Here is a 25,894-nt window from a genome sequence, read left to right as displayed (position 1 = left end):
TTGATGGGTCAGTTCCTATCGCCAATGTCTAAAAGTAAAACTTTCCAAGTTTTTTTAATCATACCCCCATATATATGAGAATGAGTTTCCTTGGAGATTGGATAGAAAAGTACCGTTCTTGACAATCAGCCCGACAAGTGCAGGGCCAGGAAATGGCTAGAAAATGTCGAACAGGTACGCCATCTGGGTATCATCCAGGAGGTCCACTCTCCCAGGCCTTGCCTTGCCTTGCCACCCGGTTTTCGAGTGGAGTAAGTTTATTGCTTACTGCCTGAGACTCCCCGACCAGGAAATGCCGACGGGAATGCCTAGACAATTTTTGCTAGACAAGAGTGCCCCTCCTTTAGGGAAGCTTTCTTGAACCCTCACTTTCCCAACCTTGTGTCACACAATGCTCAGGTGGGAAGAATGTAAATCTCTACCCTCATATATATATATATATGAGGATGAGTTTCTCTGCTGCTTTTGCTGCTTGAAGACTTAGAAAGGACCAGTTAAGAATTCGTTCTTGACATTCAGCCCAACAGATGATGGGCCATTTACGCGGTCCACTATCTGTCAAACTGAGGTACACAGCCTGGATATTACCTAGGAGGTCCACCTTCCCAGGCCTTGTTTTAGGGTGGGGCAATTTTATCGCTTATTGCCTGAGGCGCCCCTACTGGGGAATACTGATGGAGATAACAAGACAATTACTGCTAGGCCAGATGCCCCATCCATTCGAGGCGCTGGCTGGACATTCCACCTTTCTGGCCTTGTATTACATCCTTGTTGAGGTGGGCAGCAAGGAAACATCTACCCTCACATATACACAGACGGCAAAAAGAAAGTCCGCACTTGTAATTAAAAAAAAAAAACTGCAAATTTAAGCTAAATTTAATGTAACTGTTTAAACAAACTCTACATCATTTGATTGTCCTTTTATTCGGCCGTAATTTTACCTGTTCACATTTGACTTTTAATTGAAATATTCTAATGTTCACGTTAATTAAAAAAAAAAATAACTTCAAATTGAGGAGGCAAAAAGAAAGTCCGCACAATGGAAAATTATTTAAATGTAACTTTAGGACATTAATGTAACACAAATACAACAGGAACACAATGAACTAGTTAATATTTAGTAGCATAGCCCTTCTGCAATTTGACAGCCTGCAATCTTTTGGGAATTCCTTGAATTAGACTGCAGCAATACTCCGGGGGAAGGGCATCCCACTTTTCTTTAATTTTTGTCCAAAGTTTTTCCAAACTTGAAATTTTATCATTGCATAGCTGTTACTTGATGTAATGTCATACGTTTTTTATAGGATTGAGGTCTAGAGATTGTGCAGACCAATCCAAACACGGAATATCATGCTCTTCCAGGAACCTCTTGACATTGCCAGCTGTATGAATGTGAGCATTATCCTGCATGAAGATGGGATTATCATCCAAATTCTGACCAAAGTAGAGTAGAAAATGCTCAGTCAACATATTAATGTACTTGGTCGAATTAATTCGACCTTGCAAACGAACTATTGGCCCTGGACTATTGGTACTAATAATGCTCCACACCAAAACCTCCACCACCTTGCAGCGTTGAAACTGAGCACCTATGGTTAAATTCTTCGTCTTTCCTCCGACGGACGTACTGCCTACCACCACTGCCTAGCCTATTGAACTTGCTTTCGTCGCTAAAAAGCACTTTTGACCAATATGAAGAGTCATGATCTTGATGGCATCTGACGAAGTCCAGACGGCACTTTCTGTTCTTTACAGAAATCATTGGCTTGCGTCTTGCAACATATCCTCGCAAATTAAATTCCTTTAATCTGTTCTTGACACTTAAAGAGAGCACTTTTTAACAAGATTACACTGTTGTTAGATTTGGGGAGCCGTTTTGAGTCTGTTTCTTAGGTTGCGGATCTTGAAAGCATTGTCTTTCCTGTTAGAAGTAACTCCAGTACGACCAGATTTAGAGGCATCACGAACACTACCAGTGTTTTGGTGCTTTTTCACAGTCTTTTGTACCGTTTTCTCATCACATTTTAATTTGCGGCCGATTTCTCGATTGGATAAACTAGAAAGGTGGAGATTAATGAGCTCCTGACGATCACTAAGAGAAAATCGTGGCATATGGACTAAATGCTACGTTGTATAACATGAAACAACAACAATTACGATTAGAGATGCTTTGTTGCCTGTTGGTGGATATTTTAAACTGATTTAGGGGCGATAATTTAAGCTGGTTTTAAGCGAATTTGTTGCTGCGGACATTCTTCTTGCCTCCTCAAATGGAAGTTATTTTTTTAAATTGACGTGAACCCTATAATATTTCAATTAAAACTCAAATATGAACAGGTAAAATCATAGAGGAATAAAAGGCGAATCAAATGAGGTATGGGTTGTTTAAACATTTACATTAAATTTAGCTTAAATTTGCAGTTTTTGAAAAAAATTACAAGTGCGGTCTTTCTTTTTGCCGGCACTGTATATAAAAAATATTGGAATAGATTTGTACACTTTGGCTTTAGAAAATTTCTGAGCAGTCCTGTTGGCATTCCCCATTTAGAATGCCTCAAGCGATTACCGATAAAGTAACTTCTCAAAGAGAAGGTAAATCTCGATAGGATGAACGTTCAGAGACTGAATAGTACAATAACTCTATATCGAACCACGACTAGTGCAAAGATAAATAAGTAATAAAGCACTAATAACATTAATTTCTAATTGCAATCTTTATTATAAAATGTGTAGTGTTACCCTCTTTCTTTCTCGCCTTAGTTTAGACTCGCGCTCCTCTTCACTTCTACAAGCAATTTAGTTGTCACAGGAACATGTTAAGTCAATGTATTTTCTTCAACCAATGAAAATCGTTTTAATCTCCAAAAGTAACAATGTTAAAATAATAAACCGACATGAACTCAGTAACTTTTATAAAGTTAAAAAATAAACAGCCAAAACCTAAAAAAAAAAGATTAGACCTGGCACACCTCGAACAGGACCCCAAGAACGTATGCTTCACAACCCATCATGTGCCTTTGACTGTGGGATGCAAGACACAAAGGGGTCTTCAATGACTGACATATATACAAGCTGTCATCTCGCACACACATTCTTCCATACTAGCAAGAGTGAGACGAACAGAACTAAATTGCTATTTACAGCTATACATGTACTAACAAACACAAGGTAAACCAACACACATACACAATGCCACGCTGCCAAATACTCACATACGTATATTACTTACACACGCATATATGCACTGTGAACATATTAATTTATATATTTCTAAGCCTAAACTTTCCTAACCAAACGCGAATTTACATAAATGGACATAAGATAACTTTATAACATTATAGATATAAAAATGTTTTGTTATAAACTCTCATTTTCCTCAAATTTTCATTTACAAAACTCTGTTTATGTTTTAGTTAGCTCTTACTAAATGGTGACCCTTCTATTCTCCCAATGTTTCGTTTATTTCTATTTTTAAATGCATGCACGCCCGTCTGCATTTTTTCTTCATTCTTTTACTTTTATACCTAAGTTATATTAATTGTTGATGTAGTTTTTGGTAAGGCCCACTATCGCCCAATATTGTTCTATCCAATATCAAGAACCACACCTCAATGAAAAAAAAAATGCGTGACAATAAGCCTCCCCTCTCAAAATTACAATATTCTCTGTGTCATTCTAACAAAGGTTAGGATCATGCTATTCTTTCTCTGTATTTCCATTTCTGAGCCGTTTGCTTAGGAGCAAAGTTTAGTATATGTTCTGATACTACAATTAATCTTTTCTCTTCTCCATCGGTGAAGGAGAAATCTTTCTAAACTGAGACAATTTTAATTTTTGTTCTAATTAAAAGGGCGCTTTTTTAGGGAGATGGATTTTCCCCACATCCAGGCTGAAATTCCGGTTAGAACGCTTCTAAATAGGAGTATTTGTAGAACAATGGTATTTTAGTTCAACGTTCTTTTTTCCGTTCATGCGTTGTCCCAAACATCTTCCGACGGTTCAAAATATTTCTATCACGTGACCGTTAACATTCGCAACAAATGAGCCATTGTAGAAGGCGGAAAAGAGTTCACTCATGTTCTTGTTTGTTTATTGTGAGTATCGTATTCAGAAAGACGCACATGTTTGATCACTGTCGACTATTCAATCTCCAGGGACAGTTTTTGTTAAAACTGAAATACTGTGGCAATTTTTAAGGAAAATGAAAACTTCCGTCAATCCTATTTTTTTTCTTGGATTTTTTTTTTTTTTTTTAAGATTTAACGGTTAGAAAGATCAGACGAGTGTAAACTTGTTTTTAATAAATATTGCTATTTATCAACAAAAAAATTGATTTTTTTTATCTGTGTGATAATTATATATTAGAAACTACACTCCTCGTTTATCACAGAGATCAATATAGTTTCCCCCAAACAGCCTCAATAATTTATTTCGCTTCTAATTTCAAACTTTCGGTAGACGCCGCATCCCCATTATGTTGCCTAGCATCTTCTCTACTATTCTGATGAGAAGCATTAAGCTTCGAAACAACATGGTATAAAGAGTCCCCACTTACCCAACACCCTTAATTGATGTATACCCTTTTAAATAAATGGATAAATCTATTAATATTACTATATGTTTTTCTATATCTTCATTTTCATCTCTTTATGTACTCATATATATATATATATATATATATATATATATATATATATATATATATATATATACTTTTTATTTGTTTTTACATAAGCAGTAATGTATTGCTACACAGTAATAAGCATGTTTTTAGTAACTAGAGACCTCTTCAGGCGATACAGCTTATGCAAAAGCAAAGTTTGCAAAATGTCGGGCATATGGCGCATTCGAGAGGTCTAATTTTCATAACTACGCATTAAATTAGGCTGTATTTCGGCAATAACGCGTCATATGTTTTCTCCTAACTGGTCTTTTGTGTCTTGTTTATCAGCGTAGACATGGGACTTTACATATCCACAAAGAAAATAATCTAATGGGGTTAAATTGTATGGACGAGGTGGCCAGCTGACAGGTCACTTTCGTGAAATAATTCATCAAATGTTTTCGCTCAGTGAATCGATCGTATTATTTGTAATTTGCATTATGATGAATTCCCAAACCAAGCTGGATTCAAAATAACCGATAACTGCCAAATCTGCAATTAATGAAAATAGAGTTATCACTTAAAAGTTCGTCGCCTCTAAACACACTCGTATGTATGACTAATGTGAATATTTTTTATTAAATCATACATACATACTAGCAAGGAGACTCGACGTTGCCCATGATTGAACGAGGATGAGCTGACTCGACCCTGACCTGTCGCTGGATCAGGTTGGTTAAGACGAGAGAGTAAAGCTGGTTCTACACAAACCAGCTTCCCTTTTAAACAAACTCCCAGCGCGTGTCATCCATTATATATAATTCTTGTAATTATTGTTATTTTTATTAACAATTCATTGTATACGACTTAGTAATCATCTGATCGTATGAATCCGAAGATCCTGTTGTTGTCATTGGTTTCCCCGATATTTTTATAGTTAGGATTCTTTTTAGAAAGACATCGTGGATTATCCTAAGTAAATGTATTTTTTTGTGAAACGAACTGGATTCAAACTTGAGACATCCATGTCGTCAGTCGGAGTCGTTAAGCTGATCACTGTCACCTCCTTACAATTTGGTAAACACAGGAAACTATTATATCAATAGTTGCGAGATTTTTTTATTTGGAATGTTTTTTCTTGAATTCAGTTTGGGAAACAATTTATTTTCTCTTGGCTGAAAAGTTTGAACAAGGAAAAAATAATTTGTCTCATTTATTACAAATCTTGTGACTTTTAAAATTTCAATTTAACTCAAAATAAAAAAAACCCTGCTATATACCGCAAATTATAGAATTGACAGAAGTTTTAATTTCCTTAAAAATTGTCACAGTATTTCAGTTTTAATTGTCGCAGTATTTCATGATCAGATGACCTTCGTTGTTCCAACGGACGAACATTCATAATAGATATCGATCACAATCATAAACCTGAATTAATTTTTTTAATAAAAAAAATAATTGGATGAAAAATATTTATAGCTATTCTTAACTTCTAATCTTGGCTATAAAAGGTAGGGAAGTTGAGAAACTCGGCAGAGACGAATACGTCAACTAGTATGCGTTCGTAGGCTGTTCGTTTTTAAGCTTGGTTATTGATTAGATTGACATTCAATCAAGTAAAAATCCATGGCAAATCAGATATAAAAACTGATCTCATCTTGAATAATCTGTTCATTCAACAAAGTCACCATCAGCAGCGAACGAGCGTAACCAACATGGCTGATTTCAAACTCATCCTTTTCTTCTACAGCATCCAGTATATTTCCGTAAAGAATGGTAAGTTCCAATGATTATTCGTTTACCATTTATTATTCTGTAAAATCAGAAAAAAAAATTGTCAGAATTATCTCGAGCTTCTAAGAATCTATCTCTCAATATATAAAGTTGGGTATATTTATATGTCTATATATTTGGTCCAAATCAAGATTGTTTCTCTCTTTTTTTTTTTTTTTGACTTCCGGTTTCTGGTGACAAGCAACATATTCTCCATTCTGATAAATAATTATCTTCCTCTCAGATAACGTGAAAGCCCCCTCTTCCTTGTGTTAAGAATGGCTTTCTTATCCTCTTTACTATGTCTAATTCTCCAGTACAATTGATAGCAAAAACGGAAGTAAAAAAAGAGCAGACAATCTTGACTATAACCATATGTACAGGATTCACTTTTAAACTAATTAACCGATCATTATGAATTTCGGAGCATTGCAGTTTGGTGTAAAAGAGAAATAATCTGGCCTATATTTTGTTTGGTTTAGTTACATACATAAGGAAACAGATAGGGAATGAAAGCTCCTTGTGAAATTGAGATAGCCCCGACTTTTGAGAAATTTTAATAATAGTTATTAGCCATCAATTAATGAATATTCGCAAAATTTCAATTTCTTGGGTGCATTTTATTGTTTTAGGGGACATGATATGGGCATAATCAACGATTTGAAAATGAAAATATTTCAGATTTGTATTAAATTTCATTCATAGTTATTAGACACTAATTAAACAATATTCCGTGAATTTTTATTTCTTCTTGGGACTCCTTACGCTTAATCCTTAAGTTTTTAGATATTTTCTATAGTGAAAATCATGATTTAATCAAACTTTGAATAAGGATTCTAGATATACGGTTCAATAGCATTATATCATAATAAAAACCAAGGAATTAGTAGTACTCACCCCAGGACAGGTATCCTTCTATAATTATTATACTAAATGTAAGTTTATCCACGTTTGTTTCTATTAGGATTGTGTTATACGCTTTAATAGCACAAAATACATGCTGTTAAGAGGTGTTTTTCAAAGTTTGTACAAAACTACAAGCTTTTCAAACTTACGGTGTTTTTTTTCTTTTCAAAATAATGTCTGCTTTAAAAAATAAAAAAATATATGAAAAATATTAATGAACCAAATTTTAAAAATAATAAATGTTGATGGTTCTATTTCTTTGAATATGCCCTTTTCTCTCATTTGAGCAGCACTATCCTGCCCTTTTATATATATATATATATAACTAGATTCCCGATTCCGATACAATTACCGATTCGGTATTAAATTCCCGATTCCAATACAATTACCGATTCCGATTCTTTTTAAATCTCTAAATATTTAACTCTAGAGTTGTTATATTTTCCCGATTGCCATAAAAACACAGGTTAAATATGCATATATTGTTTTAAAAATAAAACACACTTTTGAGGGCTGATCTATAGATTTTAATTTCGCTGAAAGTTTAAAATCAATAAATATTTATTATTCTATTATAACTACCAGTGGAAGATTTTGTTTTAAACAAAAATTAAAGGCATCGAAAAGATTTATATATTATAATTTATATCCTTGTTATTATAATTTTGTTTTAGAAGGCTATAAATGATGATGATGATGATAATAATAATAATAATAATAATAATAATAATATTATTATTATTATTATTATTATTATTATTATTATTATTATTATTAACAACAACAACAATTCATTGTATACGACTTCGTAATCATCATACCGTATGAATCTGAAGATCCTATTGTTGGCATTGGTTTTTGTAGTTAGAATTCTTTCTAGAAAGACACTGAGGATTACATGAGGGACCAAGTAAATGTTGCCACCATTCTAAGTGAAAGTATTTTTTTTTGTGTGTGCGTGGAATGAACTGAATTTGAGCTTGGGACTCCCAGGTCGTCAGTCCGAGTCGTTAACCACTGTCACCTCCTTACGATTTGGTAAACACAAGACACTATTTTATCAATAGTTGCGAGATTTTTTTATCTGGAATTTTCTTTCATGAATTCAACTTTGGGAAACTATTTATTTTCTCTTTTCTTCTGCTGAAAAATTTGAACAAGGAAAAAATAATTTGGCCCATCTGTTACACATCTTGTGTTGTTTCAATTTCAATTTAACTAAAAAAAAAAAAAACCCAAAAACTGGCATATACCGCAAATTATAGGATTGACAGAAGTTTTCATTTCCTTAAAAATTGCCACTGTATTTCAGTTTTAACAAAAACTGTTCCGTGGAGATTAGACAATTGACAGTGATCAAACATGTGCGTCTTTCTGAATACGATACTCACAATAACCAAACAAGTACATGAGTGAACTCTTTCCCTCCTTCTACAATGACTCATTTGTTGCGAATGTTAACGGTCACGTGATAGAAATATTTTGAACCATCGGAAGATTATTGGAACAAAGCATGAACGAAAAAAAGAAAAAACTTTGAACTAAAATACCATTGTTCTACAAATACTCCTATTTAGAAGCGTTCTAACCGGAATGTCGGCATGGATGTGGGGAAAATCCATCTCTCTAAAAAAGAGCTCTTGGAATTAGAACAAAAATTAAAATCGTCTCAGTTTAGAAAGATTTCTCCTTCACTGACGGAGAAGAGAAAAGATTAATTGTAGTATCAGAACATATACTAAACTTTGCTCCTAAGAAAACGGCTGAGAAATGGAAATACGGAGAAGGAATAGCAACATTCAAACCTTGATTAGAAGGACACAGATAGTATTGTAATTTTAGAGAGGTGAGGGCTTATTGTCACTCATTTTCTTTGTTTCCTGTTTGGTGTGGTCCGTGATATGGAGCATGATGCGTATTACCAAAAACCACACCAACAATATATATATATATATATATATATATATATATATATATATATATATATATATATATATATAAACTAGCAGTTATGTATGGCTTTGCTCGGTCCCCTTGGAGGTGTTATCTGAGATCAGCTGTGGTCAAGGTGGTGGCTTGCTTTACATTCAGATTATGCTGCTTGAGTGTTCTTCATATGACCGATCGATTTCAAACGTATGTTTCATTATGATTTGAGGCCCCTAGTCCTGCTTTGCGACTTTTAGTTTCGGAAGAGATAGAGTTCAAAAGTTAAAAAAAAATTATTTGGGTGCCATCAACTAGAATCGAAACCGAAAGCAAAACTGTAGCGCTCAAAGTTGGTTACGTTACGACTGTACGAACATGAAACGCATATGAACTGATTAAAAATAAATTAAGATAAATGTACAAAATGTATAATGATTTTTTTTTCAATTTTGGCCCCTTTTGACCCCTTAAAAACTATTTAAACCGGTTAAAGACCCATTAAAGAGCGGTCCATAAAAATCCAATCATCTGAGGCCTCTAGCGCCGCTCTGTGACCTTTAGTTTTGGAAGAGATAGAGTTTGAAAATATGGAGACAGACAGACAGACATAGTGAGTTTTTATAAATTAGACTACGAAAGAATGCTACGGATAAGAAAAATAAATCCTGGAGGATCAACGAGAATTCCAGAAAATCCTCAACACAGATCAGAAACATGTCGAGGAAGTATTACCAAAATTAAATGAAAAATGGACAAAGAAATACACCTTTTATCCGACCAACCACATGAAGAACAAAACCATATTGGACAAACGATCAAGCAACTATTAAAATCCAGCACGAATTCCTAGAAAACTTCGAGAAATCCAGGATGAATCGTTAAAAAAAAAAAAAAATCATCGAATATAGGAAGCAGTTACAAAACAAAGAAACCGGACCTTTTCCATGCAGTCAAAAGCAGTGACACCGCATCCACCTATTTGAGATTTTTTGGAAATGGCGGAACAATTGATTTCAAGCAAATTCTGATAAAAAAAAAAAAGAAAAACACACACAACCGGACACGGAGGAACAAAAGAAAAAAAAAAAAAAAAAAAAAAAAAAAAAAGAAAAAGAAAAAAAGAAAAAAAGAAATGTGTCTACGACTAAACTACAAGCCCAAAATACACTTTACAAAAAATACACAAAAAATGGGTGATAAAATTTAAACTAAATCAGAGAACTATGCCCTAAGTAAACTCACCAATTCCTATCAGAACTCATGTTTTATTTCGCCGTGTGACGCCGTGTGCTTTCCAGATTCAGATAGTACCACCACCATTACTAATACTACTACTACTACTACTACTACTACTACTACTACTGCTGCTGTTACACGAATGACCCGGTCTAAGCCGGGTTGACATGCTAGTATATATATGTGTATAGGTGTATATACATATATGTACGTTCATGAATTAAAATGTGGCACGCGTCTGCGGATGAAATGACAGAAATTGACAAGCTAAACGGGAATTGTTTCAATATTTCTCACAAATATAAACAAATCTTGTTATTGTTATGAAAAATGTAACAGAAAGGAATCTGGTTATGTGGGTGTTTTGAAAAGATTGACAGGAAAAGGTGACAGAAGGAAAAAGATTGAAGTTGGAGATTTGATTGTCAACCGAGTGGACGCCACGATAATTCTCTCTATCTACGATAGGCAAGAGCAACAGGAGAAATAAAAAAAAAACGGACTGTTGCTTACACCAATGGTTGTTGTGTTTTGAATTCTTAAAAAGGGTTTATAATATAACACTATGACAAGAACAAAAATAGTTTCAACGTCGCCTAACTTTGGTGATCTATTGGGAACCATGAGTGTTTACGTCTAAGTAAATGAATAAATATGAAGACAGCTGCGTATTAGCATTCACGTTGTTTTTTAATGAGAAAATGTGTGTGTGTCTTATATAGGTTATATAAAGAAAACGACGATATAAAACTATATACTAATACATATAGATTTATTCATTTATTCAATAAGGGTATACATCAATTAGGGTGTAGGGTAAGTGGGGACTCTTTATACCATGGTATCTCGAAGTCTAATGCTTTTCATCAGGAAAGGAGAAAAGATGCTAGGTAACATAATAGCGATATTTATATTAGGAGCGAAACAAAATATTGATGCGGTTTGAGGGAACTAAATTGATTTCCGTGATATAGGAGGAGTATAGCTTTTATTAAATAATGCAGGCAGATGTATAGCATATTTGTCATGGTGTGATCAAACTCTCGGGCAAGGTAATTGGATGAAGGTGCTTATTAAATCATATGTATAAATGAGTTATAGCTATGGAAGGGGTTTATATGAAATAGGGGGTTTATGTTATGTCGGTGTGTTTTAGAAGGGTATAAAAAAACAGTATATTCATGTATGCCTGTGAAAATATTTAACCGATAAGCACTTAAACTATTGATCGCATAACACTAAAATTGACACGGAAATAGTAATCATACACCAAGGATTGTTTATGGTGAGTAAAATCTTTGGTTGGATGGATGACTAGTTGGGTATTTCGTTATGAAGCAATTTGCGATATTTGGACTTAACGAGGTTTGAGATCCGTTTTCGGGCTGTCCCTGTTTAATTTCGGTGTCTATTGATTTCATAACAATCAATCTTTCAATCTTTGTGTCTCAATTATTACCTGTTTAATTTACGACTGATTTTGATTTTTTTTTCATCCCCATAGACACAGTTTCCTGTTTCCTTCTGATATGAAAATTGTGTCTACGTTAAATTATTTCATGCCCTTTCATGTAAACTCGATATGATGGTTTCAGGAATAAATTTAAACATAATCTTAAAATATACTGCAATAGATATGAAACATTGATCTCTTAAGCTTTTCTATGGGGATTTATTGACAGATTGAGTTATTTTTGGGTTGTAGGAATTGATGACAATTTAAATTTTGTTTCTTTGAAAAATACCGAAAATTAAAAAAAATATACATATCTGTTTAAAGTTATATTTGTAAATCCCAAATATTAATTCTTGTTTTGTGAAGAAAACTCATGGAAAAATATTATTTCAATGTGAAGTTATGTTTGGAAAACTGAATCCGGATGTTACCAAAATCTATTAAAAATATCAGAATAGAATCCAGAATAACTACTTATTAATTACTTAATAATTATTTCAAAGTATTATTGAATTTAATGTTTTATCCGAAGAATAAATAAATGAAAGAAGAGAAGTCATCGTATACTTAATTTAACTTCTACTGTACAGAACTTCTAATATTTTTATATTCAAAGAAATTGTTTCCAATATTAATATTATAAGTAACTAGCAGGGAGACCCGACGTTGCCCGAGATTGAATGATGAACAACGAATGTTTTACACTTTCACTACATTTATTGTCATTGAAATCGGTGAAACAGCTTCGCATACCTTCTAGGAATTGCTTAGTCCACACTACAGTGTAGTCTACATTGCACTGTATATAACCCACTGTTGATTTTACCAAATTATTTTCATACGATGGCTTGAATGAAAGTTTTAAATGCAACCGTCAAGTGTCACAGTTCGATTGTGCTTTAAACAGAAACATCCACTTCAAACGTGCCCCTGTCTTATCAAAGAACATACTGCTGATTTATACGCAGGTCCTTTCCCTTTGTATGGTGATAAAGCTTCTCAAATGCACTTGTTATGTTAGGCTGTATAAGGGTGTTAACTTTGGTCAAAACCAGACTGTTCCTTCTTTTATCAGATTTTTTCGATTATCGATTTTCAATACTTATCAGAGGCATCGTTATACAAAACCTATCTAAGAACATCCTCACACACATAAATAGATTTGTTTTGAAATTTCAAAAACATCAGCTCAACCGTTTTGGAGTCCATAAGGAACGAACTTTTACATACAGAAAGTGCCTTTTATATATAAGTTGTGACCAAGTTAGGAGATAATAATTATTTCATTTCCTGAGTCACAATGTTTTAACATTAATTATTAATTACTTGAGATAGAAAAAAGGGGTTTCATCAAGTCAATTCTGTCTAAGAACTTTTTCAATGAAATTTTATCGTATGCCGTGAATGATTTTCAAGAAAAAAGAAAAAATCTTTTTTCAAAGAAATTTTATTATTTGCTGATGAAAAGTACAAAGGCAGAACATTTCTACGCCTAAAAATATATTGTAAACGTATTAACCGTGCATATTTTATTTTTAGCATTTTTTCTTTTTATATTAGCAGGCCACCCGGCATTGCTCGGCCATAAAATACGCTTAAATATGATATTTTAATTCATATAGATTTCATATTTATTATTATAGAGCAAATTCTTTATTGATTATTGTATTGGACCCAGTAGGTATATATAGGTCCTGGATATGACCTTAAACTATATCCGATGGTGAGCCCCAGCTTGTGGGCTTTGGGAAGTGTGGAGCCACCCCTAATTGCCATTGCTCCCATGTCTGACCCGGAATGGTAGTACATGTTAGGGTCCCAACTATGGGTTAAATAGAAACCGACTTGAAAAAACAAATATATTCTATTAAAACATTCGCTGGATTCGGCATTAAATAACCTGAAAAGGGTTGATATGCCGTAAAACAAAAACAACCAACCAATAGATATAGTAATGATTTCAAAAGTTGAAAAAAAAATAATAATAATTCCGATGCCATTATCTGGAATCGAAACCAAAACAGTCAGCACGCCAGTCTTAGTTATTAGTAAATGCTTCAGCAACCATCGTTACCATCTGAGTTCTCGCAAAATAGATAAAAACAGCTAAAAATTAAGCGACTTCAAAATAAACATATGTATGTACGCATCTTCTGAAGTTAGTCAATTTACTCCCTCCAACGTCAACTGTTTTTGGCCCCCCGATAAAGGCAGGGTGGACCTGTTAATTGACCCTTGTCCGTTCGTCCGTTCGTCTGCACTTTTCTCAATAACTACACCTTGGAATTTAAAAAATAAATTGTACAAATATTAAACATGATATGAGTAAAAAAAAGTAACAGAACGGATTTTCCGGGAAAATTCCGTTGACCCCCCCCCCCCCCCGGCGTGACTTCCTGGTTAAAATGGCTAAAATTGACACTTTTGTGCTTATTAAAAAAAAAACGATGCTTTGGATTTTAATAAAACTTTCTGAAAAGTTGTAACTAACTGATTTCTATATAATTTTGTTTGTCTATACTTCGTGATAACTCTTGGGTGTGCCCCAGGGGCTCTTTTAGGGCTAATAAAAACACTCCATTTTTTAAACTATTTTACCATATTTATCCAAAATTTTCTGTGTATGTCTATTTAGCAGTTTTGCATTGTGCTGAACTCAGATTTAAATATGTAAAGACCTTAGGGACTTTTGGGGTTAAATGGGGGGGGGGGAACAAATGATGGACTTAGTCATTTCTTTTTTTGCACGGTGCAGAACTCAAATTTAAGGCCTAAAACTGCATTGTTTGTTCATTTTCACCAGGATTTGACGTCCCCTGGGGCTTTTGGGGCTAAATGGGGGGGGGGGGCGAATGCTTAACTTAGTCATTTTTAGTCATTCAATGTTGGATCTCGCTTTTCTGACCCTGTTATTTATTCTATTCTTTCTGCAATGTGACGATTTGTGACCTTTCTTGCCACACTCATTGCATGTTTTAGTTTTGTAAAAACTTTCTATAGACCGATGTTGTCCGCCACAACGATTGCACGAACTTGTGGGCGATTTTGTTTTGGAGAATGGATAACTACTCTTTGATTGTGCTTGGGTTGTCTTTTTGTTTTCTTGGTTTTTCTCGAGTGAGCACTCCCTTGGTCTATAACTAATCCTTCGTACGTATGACACGCTGGACTCCCCGATGAATTTAGCAATGCATTATAATACACAGAAACACCTCTTATTTTTCTAGAAAAAAAAAGACACATTTTATTTGTATGTGTGTGTTGACAAAATTGTTATTTCCCCTATGGAAAGCTTTTTATATGATTGAACATGTCCCCCGATCATTACAGTTCTCTCTTTGTAGAATACTGCTCAATCGAACTTCTATCGATAATGGAAAAGATGATTCTTTTTTTGAAAATTTGTTCTATTATGCAGTACAAAGCGGAGATGACAAATCTACGACTCGACGAACTACAACTTCTCGATTGACGACACCGACAACATCAATGCTAACTACACCGACAACATCAATGACACCAACAACACGGACGACATTAACATCACCGAGTCCATCAACATCGACTACGCCTCTGACAGCAACAACAACGTCAACCCAGAAAACAGGTGAGGTTAAATTGGGTCAGAATATCTTTTGATAAGATTTACATTTACATCTGCATGCACATTAAACACATGTTTCGGCTCTCCAGACTTGTTAGAAACCCAACTACTCCAAAACTGACCATTCAAACCCTACCACAACAGTTTTGTTCATTTGACCACAGCTTCTAAACAACTTATTAAACTTTTACCACAGCACCAACAACTACCATAAAGCTATCAAATTCACCATAGAACACTAACAAGCCTGTCCTTTCACTAGATATATCAGTGAAATCCCTTAGTAACAATACATTAAAACATACTTTTACACAAAACCCACAAACAACTATAAATACTTAAACTTTAACAGCAACCATGCATTAAACCTAAAAAAAACAAAAAAAAAAAAAACATTTACATGTGCATGCACATTAAACGCATGTTTCGGCCCTTCAAACTATACGCAACACATTAACAAATGTATTCACACGTTCTAAGATCAGAATTGTTTTATGAAAAAATTATTTCCAGTCGGTTCCATATTACCATGTTCATTTATGGATATCAACAACTATTACATGGCCATTCCTGCAAAAATGCCAACAATAAAATATCAGTCAACAAAAATGTACAACATTGATTAATATAAATTTACTTTATTTTTATCTTGTATCGACTCCAGCATTGGCAGAACCTACAGCTATTAATGTTCGACATACTAAACAAGAACGTGTGTCAAAATACACCAACTTCTCAGACTATTCACACTATATTACCAAACGTTGTTAACGCCCCTTTTGTAGCCTAATAAAATTTTAAAAATGTAGAAAAAAGTAATTATTTACCTTTTAAGACAAGCTGTACCTGTGGCACAAGAATAAAGTGCCCTTATAGGGAAACCCCAACTCCCCCAATTTTTTTTTGGGGGGAGGGCTTCTGTACCCGACTTTTCTTGGACTCGAATGGAGACGTACATAGTTTAAAATGTGTTAAAGTCGCGTCGAAGCAATCGGGGTTGACAAGTGCAAAAAAGGTTAGACCTACTGGGACCGACATCATGATTTGTAAAACGAAATAATATCTAATTTCTGAAATTTTGAGATGAGGATTGGTTATTCGTATTATTTGGATTCATCGGATTACTGTTCTCGTCTCGAGTGTGATTTTCACAACATTTCGGTCAATATAACCTCCGACCTTCTTCAGGTGTTTCTTGAGTTCGACAAGATACACCTGAAGAAGGTCAGAGGTTACATAGACTGAAACGTTGTGAAAATAACACTCAAGACGAGAACGGTAGTCCGATGAATCCAAATAATACGAACACTATCTTAGTCTCTTTGTCTTTAATATGTCTGTATGTCTCTCTCTCTCTCTCTCTCTCTCTCTCTCTCTCTCTCTCTCTATCTATCTATCTATCTATCTCTATCTCTCTATTGTGTGATGCACGGCCACCAATGTTGTGTACTATGGGAAAAACAGAAAGAGAGAGAGAGAGAGAGAGAGAGAGAGAGAGAGAGAGAGAGAGAGAGAGAGAGAGAGAGAGAGAGAGAGAGACGGAATAGGAAGTTGATATCGCCATTTATGGACTGAAACATACAACTGCTGGAAATAAGAGCAATAACCGTATGTGTCTCAAACTGTAAGTATTGTGTATTGTGTCCGTGTATTCGCTATGCGCGAAACTACAAACCAGTTTTTGAACTACTGTGTCTGCAGATGCTCATCATCACGAGAGAAAAAGATAACCAATTGGAAGTGCGATACCGTTGGCGGCGGGCGCATTTTATCAGGTCAAAGTTTCAAGTTTTTTTAAAACGTCCCCTACAATTGTTAAAATAAAAGAATTCTATTTTTATATAAAGAAAATGTGTTTGTCGCTCATTTCATATAGCGTGTATTTTTCAACTGATGGACCCTGCAACTAATGACGCCGAATGGCGCCAAGAACTCGACAGAAAACCTGAAAAGAAGACGTAAAAGACGTGATATCAACCCTTGATCTAAAGGGGGAGGGGTGTCCCTATCATTTTATCTTGTTTAATATCCAGAGTTTGGTGACTGTGCTCAGAACATAACGGCCGTTCCAGGAACGTCCCCGGTAAATAATCGTGTTACTTATCTATTCGAAGTTGCCAGGGAGTCTTTATTTGATAATTTTTCATTTTGCTGTACTTTTTGTGATAATGTGTTTTTCCTTTCGTTTACCAAAATATGTATTCTTGAAATAATGTTTTAGAACGCAAGTTTAATCACTGGGGTATAATTTTTCCGTTAAATTATTAAATGAAGCAAATTGATATGCAACTATAATTTTCATGTTATTTTATCTCTGTTTATAACACCATTTGACGTAAACTTCAAATTAATTTCCTGCTAGGTATTAATTGATAAAAATAATGTAAATTTGTATTAATCCCTTCATCAAACATGTGTTCAACTGATCATAAAACATTTGAATATGTTAGGTAATGTAGTGGGTATAGTTTAAGAGGTTGGTGTATTTTGACACGTTTCTGTTTATCATGGCAAACATTAATAGCTGTAGATGTTGTCAATGCTAGAGTCGATACAAGATAAAATTAAAGTAAATTTATATTAATCAATGATGTACATTTTTGTTAACCGGCTTTTGTTGTTAGTATTCTTACAGGAATGACCATGTAATAGTTGTTGATATCCATAAATGAACATGGTAATATCGAACCGACTGGAAATAATTCTTTCATAAAACAACTCTGATCTTAGAACGTGTGAATATATTTGTTAATGTGTTGTGTATAGTTTGAAAGGCCGAAACATGCGTTTAATGTGCATGCAGATGTAAATATATATATATATTAAAGTTTAATACATGGTTGCTATTAAAGTTTAGACATTTGTAGCTGTTTGTGGATTTTGTGTAAAAGGATGTTTTAAATGTACTGTTGTTAAGGAATTTCACTGTGATATCTAGTGAAAGGACAGGCTTATTAGTGTTCTATGGTGAATTTGATAGCATTATGGTAGTTGTTTGTGTGGTGGTAAAAGTTTGATAAATTGTTTATGCTGTGTGGTCAAATGAAAAAAAAACTGTTGTGGTATGGTTTGGAGTAGTTAGGTTGCTAATAAATGCATGATTATATTGACATAGCTGGGGGTCATTTTAGTGCCTATAATAGTATCTGAGACTTGAAGGTAGTTCTTGTTGAATTGTTACTTAATGGTGGAGTTCGAATATTATTTCAAGAAAAAAATCTCTTCATCAAATTTATATTTTACCCTGATCTTAAAACATTGGTAATGTAGTGTGTATAGTCTAAGAGGTTGGTGTATTTTGACACACGTTATTGTTTATTATAGCAAACGTTAATAACTGTAGATGTTGCTAATGCTGGAGTCGATACAAGATAAAATTAAAATAAATTTATATTAATCTAAGTTGTACATCTTTGTTGACCGGCTTTTGTTGTTGGCATTTTTAAAGGAGGTATCATGTAATGGTTGCCAACATTTCTAAATTAAAGTTGTACTATGAAACGAACTGGATTCGAGCTTGGCACTCCCAGCTCGTCAGTTCATGTCGTTATCCACTAAATCACTGTCATATTCCGTTGTATATTGCTGCCGTATTTTTAAAGAATTACGACGAAGACTTATGTATGAAAAATATAATGGCACATGACAGTGACTGCGAATGAGTAGGGTTAGTGAAAATCATAACGGTGCAGGGTGCACGGAAGTTGAAAGATGATGCCTCGAATTCACTAGCTAACCATTCTTTTTAGATATCAATTCGATCCACTTTATATAACACTTTTGAATACCCACACATCCTCACCTCTCACTTATACCGGTATTTCATCTACGCATTCAGTGGGGCCACGTATTCTACAAAATGTAACTTCCAACCATGCACTGTCCATTTAGCAAACGAATGCATTTCATCCGGTGTTTCCGCAGATATGCTAACAGGTGTTTATGCATTAGTCATCCGGATGTTATTCTTTCGGTTAGTTGAAGTGTTTCTGCGTACATCTGCCTGATGTTATCCTTCTAGTCAGATGTTATTTTCGTTGTCACAGAGGTGGATATTCAACAAAGTTATAATAATAAAATATATTAATTAAAAATATTTAGTTCATTTTACATTAAAAGAAAATTGCATGAAAAAGATTTCCACTCAGAAAATAATAGACATATTCTTAACAATTTCATTTCTTTAATATTATTTATTTAAATTTATGTAGCAAGTGCATTAGCGTCAAATTAACATCAGTAATACATGGATATAAATAGGATAAAACCTGTAAATATTTCAGTCTATTTATTATAACTCTTGAAACATCGTAAAATGACATATTCATTTTTTCTAAATTTCTAAACTTTCGCGATGAGGACTGATTATTCGTATTATTTGAATTCATTACACTATTGTTCTCATCTTGAATGTAATTTCAGTCGATGTAACTCCTGATCTTCTTCAAGTGTATCTTGTCGAACCCGTGCAATGTGTCTATCGAACTCGTGAATCTGGACGGAAATTTTTTTTTTTTTTTTTTACAAGGTAGTCACCACTTATCAAGGCCCGGAAGCCACTCGGGGATAAGGATTATTGTGTGTACGTTAGTGTTGGAGATTTGATAAAGTGTCTTACTTAAGGAGGCGGTTCATCAGGATATTTTTCACATTGGACTTGAAGATATCCAGGTTGTAGTCAGGTGGGAAACAGGCAACCGGAACAGAGTTCCACAGGCGTGCAGGCAGCGCGTGCACTTCTAAGAAAGAAGCTTTGTTCATAGATTTACATCGGAACCCCTACTTTACTTTACGGGGGTAGCATGCTCTTTTTCCATCAGCCATAACTAGATAGAGGTCCTAAGTAATTTGCAGTTATATTTTTCGGTCGCCTACACTGAAGATTGAACCTTTAACCTTACGGAGAATATCACTTTTTAAAATTGATTTTTCCAAGTACTCTAACCACTGCGCCACATGTCCTTACAGACATTTCCGAGGTCGACAAGATACACCTGAAGAAGGTCGGAGGTTACATCGACTGAAATGTTGTGTAAGTAACACTCAAGATGAGAACAGTAGTCTAATGAATCCAAATAATATGGTCATATTTTAATGTTATCCATGTAATTATAAATTTACGCAGACTTCCAATTATGTAAACTTTACAGTAATATTTTTACTAAAACCTTGGGTGATAATGATACAGAATACACAAGGTTCGTGGGTGTATATATATTTGACACTTTTGTGTTTTGGCAAGACACATATAAACTACTGCCTTCTAACATAGAAAAGCCTGGCCCAATTAGCAATCAGTTTGACGTTATCGATATTTGTTTCGAAATATCCTATTTTTTCCCTATGTTATTAGCACGGATATATATATTATTTTGCATTAGTTTCTTTCTAAAAATATTTATTAAAAAAAAATTATTTAAAAAAAAAAAAAATTAAGGTGAAACTTTTCCCCTTACCTACCAAAGGTAATTAATGATATCGCGAGTTATTTCCCTTAATTTTACATCGCGAGTTATTTCCCTTGATTTTACATAAAATGATGCGTATAGAAAGAGATAGTGTTTTTAAGTACATGTAAGCAACTATTCTTAATGTAAACATATCGATTACAATTTTTTTTTCCTTAAATATCAATCGTGGTTGTATGTGATAGGCAGGGATTTAAAAAAAATCTTCCCGATGAAAATATATATGAAAGCATGTTATAAATAAAACAATTATTTAATGTGTGTGGTTGAAATTGGCTTTGTTGTAGAGACCGCATTCGGAATCACCAATGTTTCAGGACATTGCTGACAGTTGAATTTCTACGTAAATACAAAATTCATGAGAAAAAAAAAATCCCAAAAAAACAAAACAAAACAAAGCAAATAAATAAATAAATAAATAAATAAATAAAATTAAAAAATAAATAAAATTAAAAAATAAATAAAATTAATAAATAAATAAAATTAAAAAATAAATAGTTCTTGAATCGTTTTGACCAATCTGCTTTTCTATTTTGCAGGTGCAACGTGTGATTTAGGTTGGATAAAGATCAATGATTTATGTTATACAATTGTCAAACAAATCGTAAGTGCTGTTTATGCGAAACAGTTTTGCCTTCGGAATTCGTACGTGGCCACAGATATACCACCTAATTTAGAAGACAAGTTTGGCTACTATAATTTTTTGTGGGTGAATATATCCGTAAGTATTAACCTATTATACCGGCCGGCAAAGCCGACGCTACCTACCCTCAAACCAATTAAAATGCATTTAATCTAGTGATGAGACGATTCCAATATTTTTTTACAGATTTCGATACAATTACCGATTCCGTGCTAAATTCCCGATTTCGATACAATTACCGATTCCAATTCTTCCTTCGGGCCAGGATCAAAGTGTAGTATCTGTTCCGGCAGATACTGCAAGCTATGACTAGCTATGACTAGCAAAGACCAGATGTGGGAGCAACCCCACATGCCTGACCTTTAACCAGCTCCCATTTCTCACCTCTCGGGAGCTGGTCCCCTTTTTCCCTTCCCCCTCCCTTCACTCCTCACATTAAAAATTTGCCTTGTGCCTAATTTGCTCGGTGGGGGAGCAAATAAATACCATCTGTTCCGACAGATACTGCAAGCAATGACCATATGTGGGGGCGACCCCACATATAAGACCTTGGTCAATGTAGGGGCAACCCTTCATACCAATTGTCACTATCCAGCTCCCCTACTCCCCGGGGAGTTGGCCCCCATTTCCCCTTCACTCTTCACTTTAAAAATCGGCCTTGTGCCTAATTTGCTCAGTGGGGGAGCAAATAAATACCTCAAAGTGTAGTATCTGTTCTTCAGATGCTGCACTTCAATTTCTTGTTCTCTGTTAGTGGAGGAGAAATCCTTCACGACTGAGACAATTTTTATTTTTGTTCCTTTTCTCCACGTTAAAAAACGACCCTGGTGTCTAGCTCTGCCCTGTGGGAAGGCATTGTAAATAGGAACCATAAGATTGTTATTCCCCCCCCCCCGATTTTCGTAAAAAAAACAACAACACATGTTAAACATGCAGATATTTTCCTAAACGTCAAAATATACTTCTGGAGGGTGATATATCAATTTTAGCTTTATTGGTAATTTAAAATCAATAAATATTTATTATTTTATCATTATTACCAACAATGGAAGATTTGGGTTTAAACAAAATCAAATAAAGAAAGACAATTAAAGGAATCTTTTTGGCATCGGAAAATATACATCAATTTTTCCGATTCCGATACCGATTCTGATACCCTCAAATCTGATTCCCGATTCCGATTCTGATTAATCGTCCCAGCACTAATTCAATCGCTTTAATAGTAACCTATTTAAAAGAAACTTGGATCCTTTGTAGAAGAACCCTCCCCCTAAAAAGCAACAGAATATGGATTTTATTACTAACTTAAGAAGGTGAAATCCAACATTTAATTTATAATTCATTCTTCTCCAAAAGTTCTGAAAAATACAATCCCTACAAAAAAGACAAAACGTGAGTTATAGTAAACAAAAAACAACAACGTGTTGCTACTTATTTAAACGAGCGGAATCCATTGAGTATTTGCATAAAAATGTGTTTGTTTTGATATTCCTTGGCGTGGCTCTTCTACAAAAGCGTCTAAAACTTTGCCGTGTACGTTCATAAATCTGATCCACTCTCAAATTTTGTCAAACTGTAAAACTTAAACAAAAACAAAACAAAAACAAAAAAATACACTAAGATATTAAATTTAAAAACTTGTTTTTTCATAATCTATTACATAGGGTGTCTGAAAAGTCACTGAAGGGGTTTGAACTTAAATATTTAATTTTGATGATATCTTTCTCTAATTTTTACACAATCTGACTTAGACATTGGAAAATTGTTTTTAAAAAATGCAAAATTTAAACAATCTGTATTCATGAAAATAATGTCTTTTAAAAGTTGCCCATTTTCAGCTTCGCATATTTGTGCTCTTTCCAAAATATCATAACAGATTACAGAATCTCTGGATTTCGATTTAACTCCCTTCCCTTATTTCGTTCCCGATGTTTTCCTTCAATTCTTTGCATGGTTTGGGGTTTGATCTTTCGAGATCTGCCAGCTCGCGGAACGAAATAAGGGAGATAAATCGCAATCTAGAGATTCTGCAATTTGTAATCTGAATAATGTTTTTTTTTTACAAGGTAGTCACCACTTATCAAGGCCCAGAAGCCACTCGGAGATAAGGGTTTTGGAAAGAGCACAAACATGCGAAGTTGCAAATGGCCAACATTTCCAAGACCTTATTTTTTATGAATTAAATTGTTTTAATTTCGCATTTAAAAAATATTTCCCAATATTTTAGTCAGATTGGGTAAAAAATACAGAAAGATATCATCATTCTTCTCCAAAAGAAAGAATCTATTTATGTTCAAAACCCTTCAGTTACTTTTTGGACACCCTGTGTAAAGGACACACAAATAAAACTAATAACTTTTCTCTACAGTTCTGATTGTTTTAGATGAGGGATAATTGTTTGTATGTTTTAATGGAAATTGCTCGAAGCAAGGCATGAAGCCACTTGATGTAAGGAGTTAACAAATACGAAAGCTGATTATTGCAAAGACAGGAAATACCTATTGACCTTAGTCTTGTAAAGACTAAGGTTGTTGGCAGAAGGAAAACAGTGAGCAGGAAGAGAGTTCCACAACCTTGCAGTCCTTGGGAAGAAGCTACTGGAATAGAAAGCTGCATTAGAATGAGGTATTAAAACAGTGAATTGATGGAAACCTCTAGATTAACAAGTCAAATGAGAAGAAACAAAGGAATCAGAGAGCAGCTCAGACAATTCTGAAAAACACACGCCGTAATAGTACTTGCAGAAAAGACTGAGACTAGTAACATCACGTCTGTAAGAGAAGAGTTAAAGTGAAGAAGAAATGGTGAGGGCAATCAAATTATAAATACGCTTCTGCAGTTTATCAAGAACCTTCAAATCGGACACAAATTCACCAACCCAAATATTACAACGCTACTCCATACATGGTTTGATAGTAGATTTTCAGAGATAGAGAATAGCCTCGGTTGTGGGAAAGTGCTTACGACAATAGAGAGAACCAATTTTACCAGAAGCAGAAAAAGCAATGGACTAAGTATATAGACTCCAAGAAAGATGTTATAAGAACGAAAGACCAAGAAGTTTTAGAGTCGATTTGTCATCAAAAGCAAAGACAGAGAAAGGACACGCGTGTGATTTAAGGACAACATCGGAGTCTTAACAGAATTAAACGAAACAAACCATTTCTTACCGCAATCTATGATAGAACCCAAATCAACTTCTAGATCAACTGCATATTTCAATTGGTCCGAGAAAGATGGACGAGAAGCAATACCAGGTTAGAGGATGGTGTCATGTGGCATAAACGCTGTTACCGGTTGTTCAAAATGCCTTGTCTACGTTATGTTTACATGTACTTGTGTCGCTCGCACAAAATATATATACACACACTGACAACGAAGTAAAAATCACAACACAGTTGATCTACAAAATGATTTGCTGTTGTTTTCTAGTTTTTATGGCGAGAGTGACAACATATGAACGCTATCTTATTATAACTCACTTCCTAAGTTATGAGAGAGTTAGTTCTGTTACATGCATTTTCTGCATTAAATTGCTCTATAAAGGGACATATTTTAATTATTTCTTTATGCGTACATAAAAGTAACTCTGATATATATATATATATATATATATATATATATATATATATATATATATATATATATATATATATAAAAGAAAAGGTTGAAGTCAAGAAATTGTAATTAGAATTTACTCGTTGGTACAGATGGCTCGGATATATATATATATATATATATATATATATATATATATATGGATATATATATATATATATATATATATATATATATGTGTATATATATGTATATATATATGTATATATATATGTATATATATATATATATATATATATATATATATATATATATATATATATATATATATACCTGCATGTATATGCAACATGCTTTAAAGGTCTTACCTTTAAGACCTTTAAACCATGCTGCACGTTAAGCATTATTTTCTCCTCTAAAATTAAAAATGTTTTTCAACTTTTTTTAATTTTCAATATTTTTTCTTGCCTAATGAGATCAATAATGATCGAAACGGTCTGCACATCGTAGCAAGATATGACTATATTTACATAAAGAAAATAAAAGTAATTAATTTTCTCTCTACTATCAACGACCGTTATTGGAATTCAATGATTCTAATCTTTTGAATATTTCCAACCTGGAATATATATATATATATATATATATATATATATATATATATATATATATATATATACATCAACATAAAGTACCATTTCGCTGTATCGCAACTCAT

At 33.9% G+C, this 25,894-nt stretch overlaps 1 protein-coding gene across 1 annotated transcript in view; it reads left to right on the top strand.

Moving 5' to 3' along the window:
- Positions 1 to 6,235: 6,235 nt before the first annotated feature.
- Positions 6,236 to 25,894, top strand: part of LOC145272994 (uncharacterized) — a 31,636-nt gene continuing 11,977 nt past the window's right edge. Inside the window, exons 1-3 of the mRNA XM_080127057.1 lie at positions 6,236 to 6,379; positions 15,322 to 15,510; positions 21,515 to 21,700. Coding sequence (XP_079983183.1) covers positions 6,319 to 6,379; positions 15,322 to 15,510; positions 21,515 to 21,700 — 436 coding nt within the window. The 5' untranslated portion in view covers positions 6,236 to 6,318. The remainder of the gene's footprint in view (positions 6,380 to 15,321; positions 15,511 to 21,514; positions 21,701 to 25,894) is intronic.

Source organism: Euprymna scolopes, chromosome 4 (genome assembly GCF_053919585.1).
Source record: "Euprymna scolopes isolate OS-2025 chromosome 4, ASM5391958v1, whole genome shotgun sequence".
NCBI classification, from domain to species: Eukaryota; Metazoa; Mollusca; class Cephalopoda; order Sepiida; family Sepiolidae; genus Euprymna; species Euprymna scolopes.
Note: the sequence above shows the minus strand (reverse complement) of the source record. Positions and strands in the feature narration are given on the sequence as shown.